Source organism: Gavia stellata, chromosome 17 (genome assembly GCF_030936135.1).
Source record: "Gavia stellata isolate bGavSte3 chromosome 17, bGavSte3.hap2, whole genome shotgun sequence".
NCBI classification, from domain to species: Eukaryota; Metazoa; Chordata; class Aves; order Gaviiformes; family Gaviidae; genus Gavia; species Gavia stellata.
In genome coordinates this window covers 20,420,484-20,443,271 of record NC_082610.1, presented here as the reverse complement: position 1 = coordinate 20,443,271, position 22,788 = coordinate 20,420,484, and the positions used below count along the sequence as shown (strand labels likewise).

At 49.0% G+C, this 22,788-nt stretch overlaps 2 protein-coding genes and 1 non-coding gene across 3 annotated transcripts; 2 read left to right on the top strand and 1 right to left on the bottom strand.

Moving 5' to 3' along the window:
• PIDD1 (p53-induced death domain protein 1) lies at positions 1-17,019 on the bottom strand. The gene is given in 17 exon segments (XM_059826128.1): positions 1-253; positions 1,004-1,209; positions 2,168-2,275; positions 2,702-2,820; positions 4,005-4,128; positions 5,310-5,460; positions 5,691-5,826; positions 6,853-7,000; positions 7,645-7,824; positions 8,142-8,270; positions 8,930-9,131; positions 9,336-9,390; positions 10,252-10,455; positions 11,167-11,580; positions 13,340-13,663; positions 13,666-13,711; positions 16,573-17,019. Coding segments are annotated over 17 exon segments (3,231 nt in total). The 3' UTR covers positions 1-15.
• Positions 16,995-22,516, top strand: RPLP2 (ribosomal protein lateral stalk subunit P2). Its single transcript, XM_059825943.1, has 5 exons — positions 16,995-17,068; positions 17,644-17,767; positions 19,517-19,565; positions 21,372-21,470; positions 21,890-22,516. Exons 2-5 carry the CDS (start codon positions 17,645-17,647, stop codon positions 21,964-21,966), a joined length of 348 nt encoding a protein of 115 aa, XP_059681926.1. The 5' UTR covers positions 16,995-17,068; position 17,644; the 3' UTR covers positions 21,967-22,516.
• Positions 19,717-19,849, top strand: LOC132318561 (small nucleolar RNA SNORA52). Its single transcript, XR_009484336.1, has one exon. It is a non-coding gene; the product is annotated as a small nucleolar RNA SNORA52 (small nucleolar RNA).
• Positions 22,517-22,788: the final 272 nt, after the last annotated feature.

The window sequence follows — 22,788 nt, the reverse complement described above, 5'->3', positions numbered from 1 at the left end:
TCTTTCTGCCAGGTGCTACGTCATAGCTATTGCAGAGTCCTCAGTGCTGCTCTCCTGCTCCAAGCCCACCCGGCGGATGGATTCCCTGTACTTCTGCCGTCCCAGCTCAATGATGGTTTCGACCTCGTCAGCGATGTCCTGGCGGCCACTCTCTTTCATGGCTGTAATCAACTTGCTGACACAGTCAGGATCCTCCGAGTTTTGCTGAGCCCATGAGAAAAGCATGTCCAGGATCTGCTTATCAAGGTCCTCTCTGAAGAAAGGGGGAAACACAGAAGTAAACGGACACACTCTCCTGACTGGCAACCCAAAGAGGCCTTACTTGAGCCCCAGCCCATGACCGGAGCCCCAGAGAAGCCATCCAGACACACAAAGCACTCAGTGGGCCTGCCCTTTCCCCACCCATCACAGGAGTTACAGTTCCTGCACTAAAATCTCTCTGGAAAATTTTTTTCCTAATGGAAACATCAAATTAAAGCATTCTGCTTTTGAATGTAAATTCCCCACAGGAACAGCAGTTTGGTCATAACAAGTTTCATTCTCTCCTACTGCTCTGGCTTTTTGGTCAGACTGCATGTCCTGTATGACGTACCACAAGTTTTTTTTGAATAAAGATGATACCCTCAATTAATGCCATAGACCACAGCTCATTGTCAGAGATGGAGTCTGGCCAGGAATCCAGATCACAGAACAAAACAGGAATGCAACTCATCTGAACTAGAAAGCTCATCAGGTTTGTTATTTCCCAATTTTGTTTTTCAAACGTAAAGCTTTGTTTTATAATGGCAAGAGAAAAGAATTAGTTTTCCATAAAAAAAGATAATGCTTTGAGAAGAACCATTAGTCAACCCATCTTGTATCCAGTGAAACAATTCCAGTGGGAAAACTTTCAACCAGTCAAGCATTAATTTATACTATTAGACTGCAGATAGATAGATAGATAGATAGATAGATAGATAGATAGATAGAATGCATGACTGTTGATCACTGTGTCCTATCTTACCTGTTATTGTATCCTATGCGCTCAATCTGCTGATAGGTCAAGCCCAGGTTCAGGCCGATGGTCTGCCAGTCAGCTCCCACGCGCCTGGCAATGCTCAGCAGGTTTGCCTGTGTCAGGTAGCCAGTCTCGGCGTTGCCCAGGTTCAAGGGAGGGAAGGAGAAGCCGTTCAGGAGACCGGAGTTCTCACCCCAGCGGGGTTTCAATCGCTGTGTCACAGAGAAGAGGGAGAGAGAAGGTGCTAAACAAATTGCTTTTGTAGAGGACGGTGTCTGGCCATTCAGCCTCCACACTGAAATTTCTTTTCTCTTACGGGGGAGGAAGGAAGATCTTGGGGCTGAAGAGTCAGGCTGTAAGAAGCAAGGAGCACTCACACTGGCAATGACCAGCAATGCTCGCTGCCTCTGAAAAATACCAAATCATAGCGTTCACAGTCACAGCTCACACTGGAAATTTCCTTTCTTGTCTTTACAGAGCATTTTTCAAAGAACCATCTCCCCAAAGCATATATGCCTCAGCGGTAAGAGAGCACTGAGTCTAGGTTTGTAGTTGAGGTTGCATGCATCAGAAAGGGATGTGAGATCATGGCACATGATCTGAAGGGAAGCATTCAGCCTACAAAGGTATTTATTGTTTTAAGCTTCTCAAAAATCAATTAAATTCCATAAGCAAAAGCTGCATTTCTCACTGTAACATACAACCTAGCCTTTAAAGGCCAGTGGCTCACGCAAGAATACTTATACTCAACGCCTGTGTTCAAATCCAGCCTAACTGCCTCATCCTAGACCTTTCTTTTTTCCTGCTGCATGAGCTGTGTGACTAAGAGCTTTATAAACAAAACAGACACTTCCCTTAATTACAGTGAGCTTCCTCCTGTTCTACATCCCTCACTCAAAGGATCCACCCTCTCTGACCACCCATCCAACATGCCTGTGCTTGACAGGCAGGATGAGCAGGAGCGATGGAGACCACTCCCAGCTATTCATGTTTCTCTTTTTGGAAGTTTATGGGCAGTGGGAAACCTCCACCGTGCCACGGCTGGGCAGCCATTTCTTGCAGTCATTCATTGCATCTGTTCTCATGGGGGAAGACAAAATTAGCTGAGCAGGAAAGCCGTGCCCTTACCCCATCTAGACTAATTTTTCTGTAGGAGACAAAACAACTCACAGGCAGTTTGATGGGCAGAGTAGCGAGCCAGAGGGAGTCTGGTCCTTTCCTCCTCCTGCTGGCATCTTCGGGGATGCTCTCAGGAACTGCCCCTCGGTAGAAAGAGACCTTTGCAAACAGAAAGCATGCAGTGAGGGCCAGATTCAAGCACAGTGGTCAAGCCTGTTTGCACCATGTCTTTTCTATCTGGGAGAGAATGAATGCAGCATTTCTCATCTATCCTCAGCCCATAAACATGGCTTCCCAATTAAGTGCAACTGGGAGGAGCACTGAGGTTCTGCCATAAAGGCTGGACTCACTGCCAACACCCCAAGAGTTAATGGCAGGAATGTAAGGCAGAGCGCTAAGTGATGAGTGATGCTTCCAGACTACTCTTCTTGTTTATTCAGGGTTTAGTCAGTGAAGTGCAAAGCCAAGGGAAAGAGGGGAGGAAAAGAGTCATGCCCAGCACTCAGAGATTATTATGAGGAGCATTGTAAAAGCAATGATGATGATGAAGGAGGAGACAAGAAGTCAGTGTAACTGGTTGCTCACCTGGCCTTTTACAGCTTGGCCTTTCCTGTCTACAGGGGAGGTCACATAGATTTCCTTCATGTTCTTCAAGTGGGAGTAAAAAATAAATGAGAGACGTCCATCCACGCAGTCAGGCCGATCTGTGCAGAGAAGCAGCAAACACTCAACTTGTGCAGAAAAGCGTGCAGCGTTTCAAGCCTGGCCAACAGCCCATCGTCGACTAGCAGCCTCCATGCTACTATCTACTCCTTCTACTCATGCCTGAAAGAATTGTAACCCCCCCTTCCTCGCTGGGTGACACGAGAAAACAGAAAACACTGGCTGTGGAGAAAGCAGGTCCTACAGGTGAAAAAGGAGAATAGCCACAAGGTGGAGATCAAGTGCAAGAACAGAAGGCAACGCAGGGTAAGATGTTCAGATGGCGTCAAGTCCATCCTTGGCACTTCCCTCCCATCCTTGGTCCACTCTACCCCTTGGAGGGTAGAATCAGCTGCAATAGCATCCTGTAATGCACAAAAATAGGCTACCTATCTCTTCACCATTTCTGCAGTGGGTGCAGAAATAGGAATAGAGCTAAAGGGAAAAAAGTATAATCAGCTACAACATTCACATATGTATTTATCTAGAAATTAAGTTAGAGTCCAGCCTAAATCAGGACAGAGGGACAGACTCTGGCCTCATGAACTCCACTGAAAGACCACTGCACTTTATTATTCTTCATAGAGTTGCGTTTAATTCACACCAATGAAACTGAGCTGTATGTTCAAGTTTTGCAGAAAATGGCTCAGTTTTCATCTGTAACAGGTCCTGACACACTGGGGCATAACACATGAGTTTTGGTCCTGCTCCCTCTTTCCTTCTCTTCACAGGGCTCCATTAGGGGGAATTCTTTGCTCTGGATTATTTCAGAAATACCTTCTCCAAAAAAAAAATCTTCATATGAGTTCTCTCAGAATGGGCAACATTAATTAGATCACCATGGGCATTCTAGTGTGGTGTCCAGGATGCCAGGAAAAGGGCATAGCTGGCTGCAGAAGCAGTCAGTCATAAAATAAACATACTTGGCTATTGCCCTCTGCAGGCTACAACAGCATGAGAGGAAATGAAAGCCTGCAAACAGCACTTTCACAGGGGAAAGTAGACACAAAAGTTGTGTGACCAGAGAATGTGACAAGTTCAATGTCCATGGGCTGGCTGCTGGGAGTAGTGGGCGAGCTGGAGACAGAGAGGAATGCCATGGAGGGGTACAGCCCCCAGCAGAAACACGCCTAGGGCTAGAGAAGCGCAAGATGTAGGAGCAGAAAGGAGCCCAGTACTACCATACCCATATCGATGCTGATGCCTCGCTCAAAAGCTGCAAAAAATTGCTCTCCCTCAAACATCTCCACCATGTCGGATGGCTCAGGTCCTCGATAGCGGTCCTGCAGCTTCTTCAGCACTGGGTCAACCTGACAAGGATGACAACACAGGACGCCGTGTTTGGCCTGAAGCGTGTCTGTCCCCTGACCCATGTCCCTAGGCCTGTGATGTCCCTCTCACTCACCTTCGACAGGGAAAGTCCATTTGACATGGAAATGATGTAACCAAGTGAACAAACACCCACCCCCTCCTATCCCAGATACATTTACTACAGACAAGGAAGTGGTGCTCTGAGTTTTGTGGCTTCCTTACTTCTCAAGTAAAAAGCAGAAAAGCCTATGTGGACTATCAAAGATCAGCCATCCCAAAGCTGCCATTAAAAAAAGCATTTTCAGCAATGTCTCTATCTTTTTAACGGGTCCGTAACCTTCACAGGCAGGGAGGGATTTACTTGCTACCTTATCCCCCTCACAGTATGCCATTAAAAGACATTTTCTCTGCAAAAAGCTACATGCTACAATAGCAGACAGCCGAGGACACCAGAAAGCTCATTTTGGCTTTGCAGCCTGTGATCACGCTGTCAGACCTGGGGTCTCAGAGGCCGTGCGGGAGTCAGCCTAGAGCCCAGGTGTCTATTCTTCTTTCTATTTGTAACAGTAAACCTTCTCTCTCACCCTATGACCATCCTGGGCAGGAATACAGACACTCCCGAGCCTCCATCTCACTGTGAGTGTCATTGCTGCCTCCTTTGGAAACAATTTTAGCCCAGAACCCAAAATATAAAGAATCCTTACAGATGTTTATGCCCACAGGTCATTTCAACACAGGAGAACAGATAAAGAAAAAAAGGAGCAACCAGATCAAAGCAGTGCTTCTACCCACACTACTAGCCCATGTCAGACACGTGACGTGTTAACTTTAATATCTTTGGCTGAAGTTTAAGCCAACGTGTTTTGCCTCATGTTTGCTGGATGCTAACAGCATGCACACGGCCAGTTACTGTGGCTCAGCTGATTTTAGCAGCCCAGTCCTCAAGGTTCGCAGGGGAGGAAATCACTGCATGGCATCAACCACTGCGTAGAATGAGTTGTTCCTCTATCCCCCAGCTCCCAGTGAGCCGGTATCACACTGCCAGCACAGTGTGGTGACAGCATACCCCAGCCATGACCCTGGGACAGTGAACAGGACCATTTGGTGCACTGCTGCCCTTACATCCTACAAAGGGAGGCCCAGGAAGCTCAGGAGCAAGACAATGCAAACCCAATCAGACCTTGTGCTTGGGCACACACTGTAGCAGGACTTGCTCGGGGTCCTTTTTCCTCTGCAGAGCAATGAAGTTCACCTGGTACATACGCAGCCGCTCATAGACTTTCTTGGCAATGCCTCCAATGTAGGTCTTGGTGGTGTACCACAGCCAGTACCTGGAATTAAGGAATTAAGAAAAAGGAGGGATCCTGCCTAGGAAGAGAAGCCAGTGTCACACCCACGAGGCTGTAAAAAATGATGGGTAGAGACAAAGTGCTGAGCTGGGCCTGACTTGCAAAGGGAAAAGGGAACAGGTAGGGTTAATGGCATGACACCTGGTCAGAGTGTGGGAAAAGCAAGGCAGAGGAACATCCCATCTTTTCCTCAGGACTGATCCTGCACTTACCAGGAGAAATGGGTGACTTCAAACACTGCATAAAGATGGGTGAATTCCAGCACCACCTGACTGGTAATGTCATCCCAGGTTTGACCCTCCAGGTCGCCATGGAGAAGATGCAGCCTTGACCGATCCAAATTTAGCCCTAAAGACAGCAATGATCAAGAGATGCTATATGCAGCAGAAGCCTTTATTCATGGCTTTTCAAACCAAGCCACAGTTTTGGGTGATTAAAAGCACCAAACTGAGGCTCATGGCCTTCTCTTCAGGATCCAGGATTGAACTTTGGGCAAAGAAGAGCAGAAATAAAAGGATGAGGCTATCCCAATGCTTCCAGGATATTCTGGCAGAACATGCAGACTTAAACTGATAGTGTGCTGATTTCCACCAACAGATTCATTAGACAATTCCCATCACCAATATCTAGGGTTATTAATTAAGTTCTATCTCTTTCTAAAAGTATATCCCACAGACTTTTCAATCCTGATGCACTTCAGACATATAAATACCAGGTAGTGTTACAATGAAGGCCAAGCCACACCCACAAAGATTTTCCTTCTTCACAAGAAAGCCAGGAAAGGTCAAAGAAAATAGGAATTAGGAGACACAGGGCACTCAGCATGCAAACAGAGGAATCCCTGGCAAGGCTGAGGCTGTTTACAGCAGTATTCAGAGTGGGAGATGGCTTAGTGTGTGATTGTACACTTTTAACGGCGGTGGCTCAGCACCTGATTCATGAGCAAGGAAGTGAGAGAGAAGGCAGACCCCTGGAGGCAGCATCTTCATTACCTTCTTCAAGCTATTCCCAGACATGAATCAAAGCCCTTTTACAAAGCATATTCTCAGTTGGCCGGAGTGCCTCTCCAAGCCGTCATACCAAACCCAGCAATCTAAATACATGTGCCATTCGGCAGAGAAATCCATTTGCCACGGCCATTGTCCCAGCTTGTGCTGCTCGTCTGTGAAGCTCCGCACTGGTCTGCTGGACCTGAACTACCTTCAGCTCCCACCACCCTGCACCACCACTCACTTAGCAGACAGACCTTGCTGTTCCTGCAGGAGAAGCAGCAAGCTTTATTATTAACAGGAGAGGCAAACAAAATTCCCAGCTTGCCATTCATGGTTTTCCACATATGGTGTTTCTCTTTGCCAATTTTGGGAATAAACTGACCTGTGACTCCGGGCGGGAGGGGCAGCTGAATTCTCACTGGCCTGAGAAAATCCACCAGGGAGTCCTGGGAGAGGCAGAGCAGGGGACTGGCTCTGCACCCTGCATCAGCCGTGATTTCCTCTATCTCTTCTGCAGAGACTGGCAGCACCTGGACGTGGAAGACAGCACGGTGAGCGGAGCAGTGAGGCACCCAAATTCCCGCATCGCTCACTCAGTTTCCCCAGCACCCAGCAGGCAAATGCTGCTCTAGGCTCAGGGCCCGGTGAGAAATGGAAGCACAGTGAACTCTGGCTGAAGTCTGCTCTAACACTGGTGTCAACCTGGCAAGCTGGGACAGACCAAGGCATTACAATAGCATTTAGCACTATCTAGCAACTCTACAGAACAATTAATTTTAGTGGGGTGGCTTTAGAATTAGAGCCACATAAACAATCCCCCCCAGTCTCACTCACTGAGCTGTTCTGCCAGGCTCAGTGTGTTTTGCAAGGGAACAAGAGGGAAAATCTCCTTGTGTTCCCTTGACAGCAGCTACCTACTGACCTCCCGGAAGGAGCACTGGCAGAGCTGCAAGGAGATCCCTTTCCCACACAGGGCAGCTTGGAGCACAGCCCATTTTGCAGGCAGGGAAGCTAAGACAGAAGGTGATCTGATCTGAGATGGGTCAGCCCATGAAGCATCCATGTCAGACACAAATTACCCTCGGGCGGACATCTCACCTTCGGCTCCCCTACTTGGCATGGGACAACCACTGCACTAGGGCTTACCAAAGCTTGTTTTTTAAAGCATGCATACCTGCAGCTTGACACTGCGAGTCTCTTCAGTGACTCCAGGAGGAAAGGTCACTTTGATGTTTGGATCCACACTGGAAAAAAGCAACGTCCCCTCTGTTGGCACTTTGCATTCATTTTGCACAAGTCGAGATACAACGAGGAACCAAGAGAAGTGAAGGACATTACAGTGAGCCACATGCTTCTGTAACAGAAGACAGGGAAGAAAAGAAAACATACAGCATATAACATAATACAATAAAGGCAGGAAAATAAGTGCCAGTAACAGCCGAGCACGTGAAAGCACATGAACAGGGATGAAGCATGGCAGGCTGCAACTCATCACCTTCAGGAGACACATCTCCATGTGAGAGGAAACCTGGAGCTGAAATCCACTACATTTTATAGCAGCTGGTCAAAACACAGCCTATGAGGTGTTTCAAATGGACTCACTCTTGACTGGGCAAAACTGAAGAGGGGAACAGGAACGATGTGTGTCACTGGTCATTCCAATCTGCTTACCTTTGATTTTCTCTTCTGCTCCACTCTTGTTCTCAGATCACTCCAGCTCTGTCCACTGAAGGTCCGGATTACCACCTCACGCTGGTGAAGGGTTTGAGGGGAGGCATATGGCATCCAGATCTGCACCTCCTGGCAAAAAAGCATTCCCGTGAGACACCAATAGGAAGGATAAAACCAAGCCTAGCTCTGCTCTGTGGCTTCCTGTGCAGACAAGGGGGAGGGTGAAGCCCAGCCTGTGTGCAGGGAGTGGAGGAGGAGACAGGAGCATGCTCTGTCCTGCAGCCTCCAGGGAGGTGACAGAAGTTGTCAGGTCCACTATGTAGTGTGATGGCAGGAAAAGTTTAGCAGCTTGTGGGCAGAAAGGGCAAAGTAACTTTTGCAGCGAGTTGCTGTCAGCAATGAGGGCGCTGGTGGTGTAAGTACTCACCAGTTTGGATGAAAACCACACAACTAGGAAGGATGCGAACCATTCTCCTTGCAGGCTAAGTGCTGGAACAGCACTTATCCTCTGGCACAGGAGGAATGTTGTGAGTGAGGAATGTTATAGCTCAGCTCAAGCAGGAGCAGTGGGGAAGGCAAAGGAGGCGACCAGCACAGCGTCAGAGAAGCTGGCTGTGTCCTTTCTGAGTCTTTGCAGCGGGGCTTCTTTGAAAGGCAGTCCTGCAGCTACTTAAAACCAGCAATGATGGGGGTAGCTGTCTCAAAAATCCCAAAAGACTCTCTCAGAAGACGCTGCCGAGCTACTGCAGAGGCAGATTGATAAAGAGGTGGCCTGGATGTATCCTCACCTGCTGGAATTTGACCCCATGAGGCTGCAGCTCCAGGACTCTACTTAGCAGGACATCATGGTGTCTCAGCTTTACCCACTGAGGGTCCGGTGCGAGGGTTCGGAAGTAGATCCGCAGAGGGTCAGGGGCAGCCCCCGGTGGAAAGTAGAAATGGATGCCACAGGCCAGGACCACTTTGCAGCCTTCAGAGGTGACAGTAAAGCTTCCAGAAGAAAGGCATGAATGTATGATGCCGTGCAATGACTTCAGCCCTCCAAAACTCAGCAGAAGAATCTCCTACCTTGTGTTTAACTGGCCTACTGAGGCCATAAGCTCCTATACACACGTGCAATACCCACCATGCAGCAATCTTGTCTGGGATCTTGTTACACCGTTGTAACATAAATTCTTAATAACAGAGGCTTACCTGTCCTCTCCTGATGCAAGGAAGAGTCTTCGTAGCCCTCCAGCACTGGATTCATCTGCATCAATAAGAAGGTTTGGGTAGGAAGAGGAGACAGAGGTTACTTAAATTAGGGTAGACAAGAAAGGCTGGACTTTTAGTTTTGGCTTAATCCTAATCTGACAGAAATCGCTGACAGAACCCTGCTCACACTGCAGCAGGCTTCAGATCAAGCAGCAGCAGGAGGACGGGAAGAGGCCCAGGGGTCCCAAGACGCACTGGAAATGCTGACTCTCCCCCAGGAAAACTCAGAAGCAGGGGGAATTAGAAAATATTTCAATCTACCACCCCTGCAGCTCTCAGGGCCATGTTTGATTGCCTGGGGCCACCCCTGGGAATGAGCGCTTGCTCTTGTGAACGTGGCACCATTGGGAAACCCTGCTCAGATTCCTGCTCATTCATCACCTTCATCCTGGACAAAGAGCTGCTCCTCTGCAGCCTGGGAACCACAGGAAAGCAGGAGGTAACTGCACAGTAGAATGACCTCTTATTGCTCTCCATGCTTCTAGCATGAGCGACCACAGCCTTAGGGCCATGCAGCAGGTCCAAGAAATGGTGCTGACCTCTGCTAAAAAGGCTGGGCCTCTTTAGGAGCCTCTCCTGATCCGTTTCCTGTGAATTTCATTTGCATTTCCACTGTAAAACCTTTCCTAGCAAGCCCAATTCCAGGGATCACTGAGCCCTTCAGACCAGGCTTGGGCTTGTAAAAACAGAACTAGCACTGTCTGTATCCTTACAACCTAATAATGATTCCAGACAAATAAATACTGATCTGATTCCCTCCTGCTTCTCTTCTCTAATCCAAACCCATCCACACCATGCTGGGCTGAGTGAGGGAACAGCTGGGCAGAACCCACAGCAGCAGAAGCCTTGCAATTACCAGCCTGCGGGGATGGCTCAGTTTCTCCTAAGGGATTGCCTCGGAGGCGCACGAATGGCGAGCTCTGGATCTCGGGGGGAACAGCACGGAGGCAATTGTTCTGCAGATCAAGTCTGGACAAGTTGGGCAGGCTGGCAAGCGAGGCAGGGACCGTCAGCAGGAGATTGCTGTGGAGATGCAGCCGCCGCAGAGACTTCAAATTGGCTGCAGGTTAGAACAAGAAGTGACCCCCCATCCATGCTGTTAATTGCATTGCACATCAGCTCTAACCCCCCCCACCGCTCTCCTCATCACATGTACACACACACACAAGAAGGGAAAAGCACAAGAGCCCAACATCTCTTTAGCTCACAAAATACATCAGTCCAGGGAATTAGCTGAGAGGCAACGCAGCCTCCTCTGTCCTCTGCTTTTCAGCACCCAGCTCCGAATACGGAGGTAAGATGCTGCCGTAACAGCATCAATGACAGCCCCGGGCACAAAGTAATACAGGACCCAAGAGCCAGGAAGCTGGGCAGCAGAAGTCAGAGCCCGGTTCCGTAGACTGGTCCACACTGGACAGCACGATTTCAAGCCCAGATTTGCATCCCATTAAACCCCAGCTCTTCTGTTTCCAGTCCTGGGTGCTACTCAAAACCACCCAGGCCAGACCCTCGGCTATCGGAAATTGTACTGAAATCTTAGCAGTCTTGCTGATCCACAGAAACAGAAAGCGTGGTCCGGAGAGTCGTTAATGCTCAAAGGGACTGACTGAACCAAGCATGTTTCTTCTGGATATCCCTTCCATTTGGCTGTAACGTAACAGATGGTTTGTGCTAACAACTCTGGGGACAGAGACCAAGGGCCTCAGGGGTGCTGAACTGTACCAAAAGCTTGGCAAGCCCATGTCCTTCTTTTCCCCTAGAAAATACTTACCTAAGGAGTCTGGGATGCTTGATAAGCGATTCCCGGAGAGATCCAGCTCTGTGCAGTTGTGCAGATTCCCAACTTCTTTGGGGAGGAATTCCAAAGCATTTTCTGAGAGATCCAGGTCCTGCAGCACTGCCAGCTCTCCAATGCTCTGAGGTAAGTCCTTCAGCTGATTTTTCATAGCAGAGAAGAAAGTCAGCTTGCTCAGAGAGCCGAAGTCCTCAGGGAGTGCCACCAGGCTGTTGTGGCTCACCAGGAGCACGCGGAGGCTGGGGAGGTGGAGGATGCAGCTGGGAAAGGTGGAGAGGCTGTTGAAGCTGAGGTCCAGGTGGGTGAGACACCTCAGGTTCCCAAAGTCTGGTGGCAAGCTTGTCAGGGAGCCATGCTGACACGAACCAAACTCATCCCTGGCGTGGCCACCTGGGTGTGGAGGGAAGGGGAGGAAGAAGTCAATATGCTACAGGGATACCTCACCAGCCTCACGTGAGACTTGTTAGCACAGAGACCCAGAAGATGGGGAGTTACTGATCACAATGAGCAGCACTGATTACAAAGTACTCATAGAGAAGTGGGTTTTCTACTCCTTGCCTCAGTTTCCTGATCAGTGAAAGGGGTATAATGGTGAAGACCGGTTATGAAATCAAGAGATGCCACAGTCAACCAGTAGAGCTCTGCATCTGGAGTCGAAGCTTAGAAAGAGCCAGACCACTCCACGCATCTACCACCCTTCAGCAGGGTGACCCATACCCCTCCAAGCCTCCCACTCTCCTTCCCCACCTCTTCCCCACCAGCACCAGTGGCCAACACACAACACTTTATGGACTAAGGGAATGTTCCTCACCTCCGGGCTTTGTCCATGCTGTTGAGGGATGAACAGCCCTGAGGGCTGAGATCTGCCCTTGCAAGACTGGCGAGCAGATGTGAGGAAAGCAGTGAAAATGCGGAGGGAAAAAAGCAAGTAATTCAGCACTGTGTAGGCCAGACAGCGCAGAGAGGGAAGGATACAAGTCCCCCACCCCAACTTGTGACACTCAAACTGGAGAAGGGCTGCACCCATGGAAAATAAGTTGAGCAAACAAAAGGAAACTTCCAAGATGCTCCATTTCTTCATCGTTTCCTACTCTCCCTCCACTGTTCTCTATCTGTATACACATACAGCAGAGGGCACCAAACAGTTTTTATGCTGCATAATGGTAAAAAATGAGAACAATCAAACTAACAGACACATTGCACTTTGTACCTAAGAAATTCTTAGCGAACTATTTTATTGCACTTCAGGACGCTCAGGGTGTGTGTACATCTCACAAAACAAGCCTGATAAAAGGTACTGCCGTTATCCTCTAAAAGATACTAAAGGGGGAAAAGACAAATGAAATTATTCATATGAGAAATCTGTGGCAGATATAGAAATGAACCTCAGTCTTTTCAGTTTTCAGCTAGAACCCTGAATTCTGGCCACAAACTCCCTCTTCTTTCTCTCATTTCTTTTTAAAATTCCACCTCCCAAAGAGCAAATGATTCAGTCTGATACGGAAATTATACCATTTGTATTGAGATCCTCCTACAATAAAGAGATGAGAAAGTCAAAGAATGATCTAGTATTTATAGGTCTAACAGTTATTACAACTTGCCAAATTACGTGCACGCCCTGAGTCATACTTTTGATAAAATGTTGAGCAGCCTCCTCTGGTCTGTCTTGAATTCTGCTAAACCTACGCTCACTGACACTAAGCAAGGATTAAACTAGGATTGATTCAGATGGAAACGCAGCAAAGACAGCTCATTATACTCCCCAAAATGAAAGAGGGGCCGAAATCCCAAAAGAGGGGCCGATTTACCAAAAAATCCAACACCTTTCAATCCCCCTCTCCTTGCATAACTGTGCAAAAAAGGCTCTTCTTCTAGAGGATGGCTAAAGAAAACGTTGCAGCATCAACCCAACCAGACTGCAAAAAACGGTCCCCAGGCAGCTGTAGAAACAAAGGAAGGAAATAAGAGTCTAGAAGCTGTATGTTGAAATCTGCATGCAGCTCTGAGCAAGGCTAAGAGCCAAAGCTGTAGTAAGGGGCACTAGAACAAAACAATTCCAAGGGCATTTTGTCCTGCAGATGTGGCGAGAAGGATAAAAAAAAAAAGCTGCACCTAGAAAAGTTGGATGGTGACAGGCCCAGGAATTTACCTTTGAGCACCAGGGATTTCAGGTGCTTCAGATGAGGAAGGATGCCCAGCGTGGTGCCAAGGAGGCGATCGTTGCTGCTGAGCCGGAGGAACTCCACCTGGACCACCTCTCCCCGTCGCCCCTCGAACAGCTGGAGGAACCGGCGGCAGCCGTCAGGATAAACATCCAGGTTCAGCCTGTTGTCTGCAAGGCAGGAGCCAGCGAGCGCAGGAGCCCCCGAAGCCCCCTCCCCGCACTCGTCCCCGAGCCCCAGCAGCTCTGCCATCTTCTGCGTCTCGTCCACGGGGTCCGGACATGCTCTGACTTGCCAGGCAGGCAGGCACCGGCGGCACCACGAGGCAGCCGGGACAAGAAGGAGGAGGAAAGGTGGCTCTGAAAGAGAAGACAAGTGCACGATGAAGGCCTCCTGCCTCAACCCAGAGCGGCTGGAAACAGTTTATAATCACAGCAAGAGGGCAGGAGGGATTACACGCATGTTACTGAAAGCTTAATGGGCAGAGAGCACAGAAATGCAGGGTGACGGACGCCACGGAGGCTTCTCCTCCTAGGGAGAACCTCTGAGTTTTCCCAGACAACATCTTGGCAGGGAATGGAGCAATTACCCACCATCAGAATAAACAGCAATATTAACTTTAAAAGATATAAATGTAAATGCCTATGCCTTAGGCAGATTTCAAAGTGCCTTAGTGGGAAGCTTTACAAGTGGAGGGAGAAACCGGGGCAGGGAGAGCCGAGTCAGGAGCAGAGCCCAGAGGCTGCTCACAGGCTGCGACGGGTCCTTATCGAACCCGCTTTGCCAACGAGATAAAAGTGAGCGTAGATGAAAACGGGCAAAGGGCAGCGGAGCAAACAAGGCAGGGCCAGGGAGGGGGTTAGAAAAGGCACAACCGTGGCACAGGAGCGCTGGACTGCGCAGTGGGACTGGGACTTTTGCAGATTTGTCTCTGGAGGGATGCTCTAACCCAGCAAACTGGGCATGAAGCCATGGCCGGCTAGCGACCAGCTAGTCCTTGTTTCCTCCCCTCACAGCACCCTCCACAGATAAAGAGAAAGGGGAAAAGTAAATATCACAGAGTGCATGCTAAGAAGGATTTAAACCTAAAGGAGCAGAGGTACAAAATTTGAATGAATTAATTATTCCTCTGCCTTCTTAGTGTGAAGAAGCCTTCATCCACCTAGGACTTTCAAAATCAGCCACTAGCATCACAGCACATTGGTAGTGCAAAGATGAGCAGAGGCACCACACTTGTTTTTATACCGTTTCCTGCTCTTTCCACTTCCTTTATCTTTTGCAACTCCTCCTGAGCTTGGCAATTAAACTAGCTTATGGTGTGAATATCAGGAGTTTGTTTTAAAGCCTGCCATGGATCGAATGGGCGAATAGAAGTTTCTTTTGAGTGAGTGAGTGACACAGAACTACAAAAAACTTGTAACGGCTTTAACGTCCAAGGCCAGCAGAGGCAAGCTAATGCCCCTGCAACGCCCTGAGGAGCAGTGCTTTTTACTGTTAACCTGTGGGACCGTGGCAGCACTGATGTTCCCAAGGCACAGTCAGGGGGGAGGCGTCACACCCGGCTCCCTGAAAGAGCAGAATCCTTACAGACACATAAGGACAGGAAGAACAGGTAAATGGAAACTACTGCTTTAGTAAAAAGGTAAGTATTTCTTACAAAAAGGCTGTACACAACACATACACAGCTCTCTTAGAGGTATGCATAAGCAAAAAGACCATCTGCTATAGCTTTGTAAAGCTATTGATGGTGAAGGAACCAGAGCGCAGCTGTGAACTGGCCAGGCTGGAGAGGCTCAGAGACCACAAACGCAGCCTCAGGCGTGCGTACAGGACACGGGCAGGCACCCTTGCGCACAGGCACAGAGGCAAACACACGTGCGCATACACACACGTGTTGCACATGCACACACACACACACTCGCCCCAGGCTGTCCTCACCTGCCCTGCCGCCAGCTCCGGCAGCCCCAGGCCCCCATCACCCCACAGCCCACAGGGCCCCTGAGCCGAAGCTCAGCCCCCGGGAACCCCCCCGGCAGGACCTACAGCCAAGCAGCCAGGCCACATGCACTGTGCCCCGCTGAGCATGGCCACGCTTGTCTCACCCCCTCCATACCCGGTCCCTGGCACACAAAACCCGGGTCCCGGAAACCCGGCCGTGCTCGCTTTGGCTCGTCTCAGCCCGGCACAGCTTGGCTCAGCTCAGGCACTTCCTGCAAAGTTCGCAGGCGAGCAGCACTGCCGGGGCGGGACGAGCCGGAGGAGGTGCCAGATGCAGCTGGACGAGGTGCAGGCGGCTCTGGGGAACCAGGCCCAGGCGTCCCGCTGTCACGAAAATGTCACAAAGTGAGATTTTCCTAAGGCCGCCACAGCCTCGGCACCCCAGCCGGTCCCGGCGCAGCTCCCCTGGGCTCAAACATGAGCTCAGCCTGCAGGGAACAGGAAGCACGGGCAGCTCCCGGTGTTGTGCTCATTCACTGCAAATTCAGGGAGAGAAACGTAGCGGGAGCTGGGGTTGGAAGCCCGGCAGGGCACAGGGCTGGGTTCTGCAGAACCAGCCCTCGGCCTGCCCAGAGCCACGGGGCTCTGCCATGGCCGGGCACTTGCTGCCCCGTGCGCTCCGGGAGGGCGCCTGCCTTCAGCTTGCTGTCTCGCAGCGAGGGACGCCATTTGGTCTACCACCACGTCCCGGCGAAGCTTACGGCATTTGTGCCGCTCTCAATTTTGCTTGGAGGAGCAAAGCCAGGTTTTTCTGTAACAGCGAGTTTCCGGCTGGTGCCTCGATACTGCGACGTGGCAGTGCTGCTGCATTAATGCCCTGGGAGAAGCGCCCAGCGCTCAAAGCTGAACAGAAACTGCAGAGTGCCCTGAGGGAAGCCTTGTCCCACAGGGAGTGAACACTAGCTGCTGACTGCTTCTCTGAAGCACTTCCTCAGTTACAAACCTGGGAGCCTCGTTGTTTTCTGGCGGCACCAGAGTTACCGGAGAAGTGGGGAGCGCTCTCACCCGCACAGGGGGCTCCTGGGGAGCCCCGGGGGTGGCAAGGCAGGGCCAGCCAACGCCTCCCCACAGCCCTGCTGCCGCAGCGGTTCTGGTTTACTTGAGTCCAGTGGATTGTGGCACAACGTTAACTTTCCACTTTTATTCGTTTCCCTAATCCAGGAAGAAATCAAGCGAACCAGGCGCGGGCGGTTACTCCCGTAACCCCACGGCGAGACCTTGCCGCTGGGTTTCTAACCCCCGGGCTCCCCGGGACGGGCCAGGCCGCCCGCTCCCTCCTGGGCGAGCCTCTCCTCAGCGAAGGGGCCTGCGCTTCCCGGGAGGCCACGCCGACCCCGCCAAGGCAGGGCACGGCGGGTAGCGTCGCCCGGCCCGCGCGGATGCCGCAGTTGGGGGAAGAAAAAACCCCCGAAGATGGAAAATTAGTCGCCGCGGCCTTGTGCTGAGGCAGCAGCCCGCACCCGGGACGCGTCTGGCAGACCCGCTCTGCGCATGCGCCACCGGCTGCGCGGCGGCCTTTAGTGCGGCAGCGGCAGGAAAGCTCCCGGCTCCCTATTGGCCTGCCCGCTCCTCGCCGGCCTGGCCCAATGGCAGCGCGCGTTGTTGAGGGGTGACGGGAAGAAGGCGTTGCCGAGGCACCGCCCCTTCCCTTTCGCCGCCGGGCTGCCATCGCGAGCGCACGTCCCAGGCCTGTCTCCCGCGCCGCCGCCTCCGCCCAAGTAAGCGCGCGGCGGTCCCTTTTCCCCCCTCCCCCGCGGGAATGGTCGCTCCCGGCGCACCCGCTCCCACCCGCGGCCGCCAGCGGGGCTTGGGCGAGACCACTTCGGGCGGGAGGGTGGGGGGAAATGGCGGCCATGTGCTCTCCCGGCCTGGGCCTGCGGAGGGACGGGGCAGGCTTAGACGAACGCCGCGGGGAGCCGGGGCGGGGGTGCCGTCCGGGGGCCGAAGAGGTGTTGGGGAGGCCGCGGTGCAGCTTTCCTCCGCGAGGGGTGCGCGGTGCCGGCAGTGGTAGGCCGGGCCGGCTGCTGGGGCCGCCGGGCAGCAGCGCCCCGGAGCCCGGCGGGGCGGGAGCCGCTGCGGCTTTGCGGTGTCTCACGGGCTGCCTTGTGCGGGGCCCTGTGCTGGCAGGAGGCCGGTACGCGGCCTGGCGTGTGGCGGGCTTTCATTTAAAGGTAGAGCAAAAAACAGTCGCGGGCGGGAGGGTGAGGTTTGCTTCCCCTCCTGAGGAGATAAACTTCTTCTGAACGCGTAGCTGGGTCATGAGTGCCGAAGATCCAATTCTCCTCTTTTCCAGGATGCGTTACGTCGCAGCTTACCTTCTAGCAGTCCTCGGTGGCAACGAGTCTCCCACGTCAAAGGACTTGAAAAAGATCCTCGACAGCGTTGGCATCGAGACGGACGATGAACGCATGAACAAGGTGGCGTTGCCTCTTAGTTCCAGGTGGTCGTGTCCCAGCCAGCACCAGAACTTGGAGCTGTTTCCTTGGCTTCAGTGTCTCTTTAGTTGCCTTGCTGTTGATCTAGTCTTATTTTATTCAGCTGATCATTCCATGTGTGAGTTCTAAAACACTGCTTAACCAATCAGAACTATTTTTACAATGTTTTGTCTGGCTTTCTTATTTAACGCCTGTTCTCCACAAATATTTCTGTCAGTTGTTGCTGATTTCAGGCTGTTCAGTCTAATAATTTTCAATGGGATGGTGGCTACAGATAAGTATGTCTTGGAAATAAGTTCTGTTCTGGCATAATGTATAGTTAATGTTTACTTTTGGGTTTTGGTCAGTGTTAATTCAAAGGTAACACCTTTGAAGGCCTGATATTCAGTAATAAATTCTTCCTTTGTGTACTGCAAAGAAGCATTTGTTCCTTCAGCAAGAAACGTAGGCAAATTGTAACATGGACATTAAAGATATTTGATAATATGTAGGAAGATTTTGGAAATTAATGCTGAAATGGATTTGTTGAAAACCAGTTTTTTTAAGAAGAGAGTATCTTAACTGGAATGTTTTTTTGTGATAGAATAGACTTTCAGCCTTGGGGACTTAAATGGCCATGAAAAAAAAAGAACCAAAAAAATGGTCTTATCACCTGTCCCATGGTTTTATCACCATGGTCCCATCACTTGTACGTGAAGTGTTTCCAGAGAGCTGGAGGAAAAAACAAGTTACTTTCCCAGCTGCAGACAGTGTTTTACCGTAGGCCCAACCAAACGATGGGTTGACGGAGCTGACAGAGTCCTTATTACGGTTTGGGACGTTGGTTTGAACTCGTGGTGCTCCTGTTCAAAGCCGAAAGATCTGGTGTTTAGCTTGTTTACGTTTGTTTAGTACCTTCATAAATTAGTGGTTTTCTCTGATGCTCCAGTATCTGGAAAGCTCTAGAATTTTTTTTGGTCATGGTTAATTAGTCTTTTTCTATTTGCATTGGCTGTATTTTATGCCACTGTAAATCTAGTGAAGTCTTAACACCTTCTGGGTGAAGCGAGCGCAGAGGCACGGCGTTTCACAGATCGCAGGCTCTGCGTAAGCGGGGAGTGCCTGTTCAGAAGCTCTTGGTTGAAGTCCTTTGGCTTTGGTGACTCTCAGCACTGACTCCTGGTAGCAGAGACTCACCAGTATGGTCTGTGGCATTCTCTTAGTAATTTTGGGGTTTGTGTTTTGCTTTCCTCATCCCTGGTTATAGAACAATGGTAGTAAAATTGAAGTTGGGACTCTCTGTTCCAGTGCAAGGATACAACAGCCAGCTTGGCTGTAACATTTGGTACCGCTCGGAACAGGAGCCTGTGGGTTTTGGTCTAGGGCCCAGTCTTTCAGAGCCTCCCCCTGGGTATTAAGCAAGATGTGTTAACAGTCCCTCAGTGACTAACAGGCCGTTAGTGGGGTTTCCTAATTGGCTCCACAACATCTGTGTATCGGCAACGTCCTTGGAGTCATTATGAATTTATCGTAACAGATTTCATGAAAAAAGCTTTCACAGAAAAGTACGAAGGACTTAGCTGAAGTTTTCATTTCAATGTCCTGTTCCTTCCACTGAGAAATAAGGAATGTTGGGGCTCTATAAGCAGCAGATGGAGGCATGGCAGAGGATGATTCATCAGTACTTGTTTACATGTAGCTTACATTCATGCTGTTTTGAAACTACTAACATTGTAAACTTAATTTACACAGGTTATTAGTGAGCTGAATGGAAAAAACATCGAGGATGTCATTGCTCAGGGTAAGTACAGTCTCTGAGAGTCACAGCCTCTACTGCTTCAGTAACTTAGACCTGAGAGCATAGAATTGCTGCCAACTCTCTGATTATTCATCAATTCAGCTTTGCAGTTGAGGACTTCCGTGCTGGATCTCGGCTGAAATGACTGAAATCCATGTCCATTCTAATACCCTGCAGGTCAGTGCCAGTACCTGCTGGGTTTCGCTTGTGGACCACATTAAACTGGAAAACTTAAGCATGTATGAGCTTACTGGTAGTCTGCTCATGACATGGTTTTCTGGACATGTTGGTCGGAGAAAGAATTCGCTGTCCTTCAAGTTCTCTGGGAGATTTTTTTCTTTGCATTTATCCACTTGTATGCACCAATTATGTAAAATAGGAAGAACAGACTGTTAAATGTCAGTGTCAGTTCACATTAAGGATACAGTTATACCCTCTGCAATTAATACAGGCCTCTCCAGTACACATCTCTTCTAGAGCTCCCCAGGTCTGGCATTTCCTTTTCTCTAAGACAGGACTCTGTGTGCTGACTTCTGTAGAAGCTCGTGCTCTTACCTGCTCGCTCTTAGCAAAGCTGGAACTTTTAACATTAATTGACTGAGTCATAGGGCTGAAATAAAGCAGAGCTGAGGTAGTGCAAAGGTTTTTGATTAATTAATTTCTATTTTTTTGCAAGTGCGTAGGCACAAGGGAACTTTTAGGCGTATATTTGCTTAAAGGTTGCCAGGACTTTGCTTGGCCTTGCTGTTACGAGCAGTAACTGGTCTGAAGACCTAAGAAAGCCATTATGCATGTGATTACAACACACTTATGCGATCTCGTTCTGTAATACTTCTTTAAATAAATTGTTTCCTAGGACATACTGACATGCATATGAAACGTTTGTTTACTTGACTAGTTTATTAGAGCTTGAAGTAACAGGGAATTATTTAGAAACTGATTCCCAGAAACTGGAATACAGGCAAACATACTGTGTACGTGACCTCTGAATGCCAAGGGAGCCTTGGTATGTGAAAAGCAGATGCCAGAGAACTTGCTAGCTTTCCAAAGACGAGCATAAATCAGAACTCAGTTTGCTAATCTCAAAGGAGATGCAATAGGGTTCATAGGGTGCTGGAGAATTTGTGTAAAGTACCGTACTCTTTGCCATAAATACATCTTTCTCCCCCACTCTCTTCTCTCCTGTAAGTGTGATCCAGTCATGCCCTCACAGTTCTCTATACCATTAAAAAAAAAGGGGGGGGGGGGGGAAAGCCAGTGCTGCCTATATGTTATTTTTGAGGTATATTGAAATTACCCATTTCTGGGCTATTATGCTGTATTCAGAAAACATACGGGGTTTCTGTATGTGTAAATTTGGATGTGTTTGCCATTCTTCTTACATGACAGTTTTGGGGAAAAAAAATAGGGGACTTTGTATACAGAAGAAAACTTGCTAACAATGTGCTGTCAGTGTTCTCAGGATAAGCCTTGGTGAATCTTAAACTCTTCTTGAGTTTTTTTTTTTTCACAGTTACTCAGGAGTCCCATCTATTCAGCAATAAAAGGACTTTATTTTTCAGGATCTGTTTAATCAATTCCAAAACACGTGAAACTAAATGGACAGCAGGTCTGAATTAGTCCGGAAACATTATAATGTTTATACTTTCTTATCACGGGTGCAGCCTCTTGTTCCTTTCAGCTAATAGTGACAGGTTCAGTCTATGAGACATAGTACCTGGTTTTTCTGCACTCTCATTTCTCTTCCTTTTCACCTTACCTCTGTGCTTGCGACGAGCATTTAAATACTTTCCCTTCTGTCCCGCTCAGGCAATGGAAAACTCGCCAGCATGCCGGCTGGGGGAGCTGTGGCAGTCTCTGCTGGAGGGGGATCTGCGGCTCCTGCCGCAGCTGCTGCCCCTGCTGCCGGTGAGTATGGGTGGAGAGGCATTGGTGCAAGGCGGCTCCGGTTCTCTCTGTGAAAGTCTTAACAACTTGAGTCCAAATTTCAAGGCTTTTCTGCTTTGGCAGTTCACTATGCGATGGAAGTGTGAACTGAACAGTTGCTTTTCCTTTGGGCAATGGAAGCATTTGCTCTTTATCCACCTTGAGATTGGTCTGGCTTAGAACCGAGAATCAAACAGACTTTACTGTGTGAAGCACATCCCTTCAGTGTCTGTGTCCCCTCGGTGTTTATGTTTGGCTGTTGAAAGGGAATGAGGTGAACCACAGAGGCTGAAATGCCAATAATATGGAAGCTGAGAACACCAAAACATGTTTCTTGAAAATCTGTGGTGCAAAAAATCTAATACTGACCATTGGCTTGGTCTCTTTTTTTTTTCCTTCAGCTGAGGAGAAGAAAGAAGAGAAGAAGGAAGAATCTGAAGAATCTGACGATGACATGGGATTCGGCCTATTTGATTAATTATTTGTTATAGAGAAATTATTAAAATTCTTTGTTTTAAATGTTTTTTGAGTTTATTATTATAACCATACAAGTGCTATTGGATTCAGGCAGCTGTTCTTAAAATAGCTCTGACAAAGCTTTGATTTTTATCTCTGCCTGAAACAGGTATGTGAATTTTATGACAGGACTCAACTCTCAAAGTACTTAGGAAATGGCTACGCTTGAGTGAACCCGGATGCTTGTTTTGACACTCCTGTTTCTTAAACAGTATGTGGGAGCTGAATCTACCTGATGTTAACTTAACTTTACCTTCTGCATACTATTTTGCCATCCCAGTTACTCAGGAGTCCCATCTATTCAGCAATAAAAGGACTTTATTTTTCAGGATCTGTTTAATCAATTCCAAAACATACGCAACTAAATGGACAGCAGGTCTGAATTAGTCCGGAAACATAATTTCAGAGCTAGTTACAGTAATTAGTTTTTGTAAATATCTAAAAGCACCAATTTCATCACTGTGTCAGATTTGCAAGATCTAGGGCCAACACCAATAAAATGTTTGACTTATGCTTGGATTTCATGTTACATCCGTATGCTTAACATAGAATCTGTAACAAAAAAAAAGCATCTGCTCTTCATGGGACAGTGAGATCAGTGCTGAGGTGTTCTTCATACTGAATGGCTGTTCTGGGGGTAGCTGAACTATTGGGATGTGAATCGCCTTGATCTGAACAAAAAAACAATTTTAGGAGTAGAATGGTATTTTTGGAGAACTGAAACTGATCTCTCGTGTCCCCAGAAGAACGCATCAGCTTGGGAGGACAGTAAATTCTGTTTTTA

Excerpts from the sequence above, each read along its gene's own strand:
- RPLP2 (XM_059825943.1), top strand. The coding sequence starts at position 17,645 with ATGCGTTACGTCGCAGCTTACCTTCTAGCAGTCCTCGGTGGCAACGAG. Across the intron at positions 19,566-21,371 it reads CGAGGATGTCATTGCTCAGG|GCAATGGAAAACTCGCCAGC; the intron begins GTAAGTACAGTC and ends TGTCCCGCTCAG. Across the intron at positions 21,471-21,889 it reads AGCTGCTGCCCCTGCTGCCG|CTGAGGAGAAGAAAGAAGAG; the intron begins GTGAGTATGGGT and ends TTTTTCCTTCAG.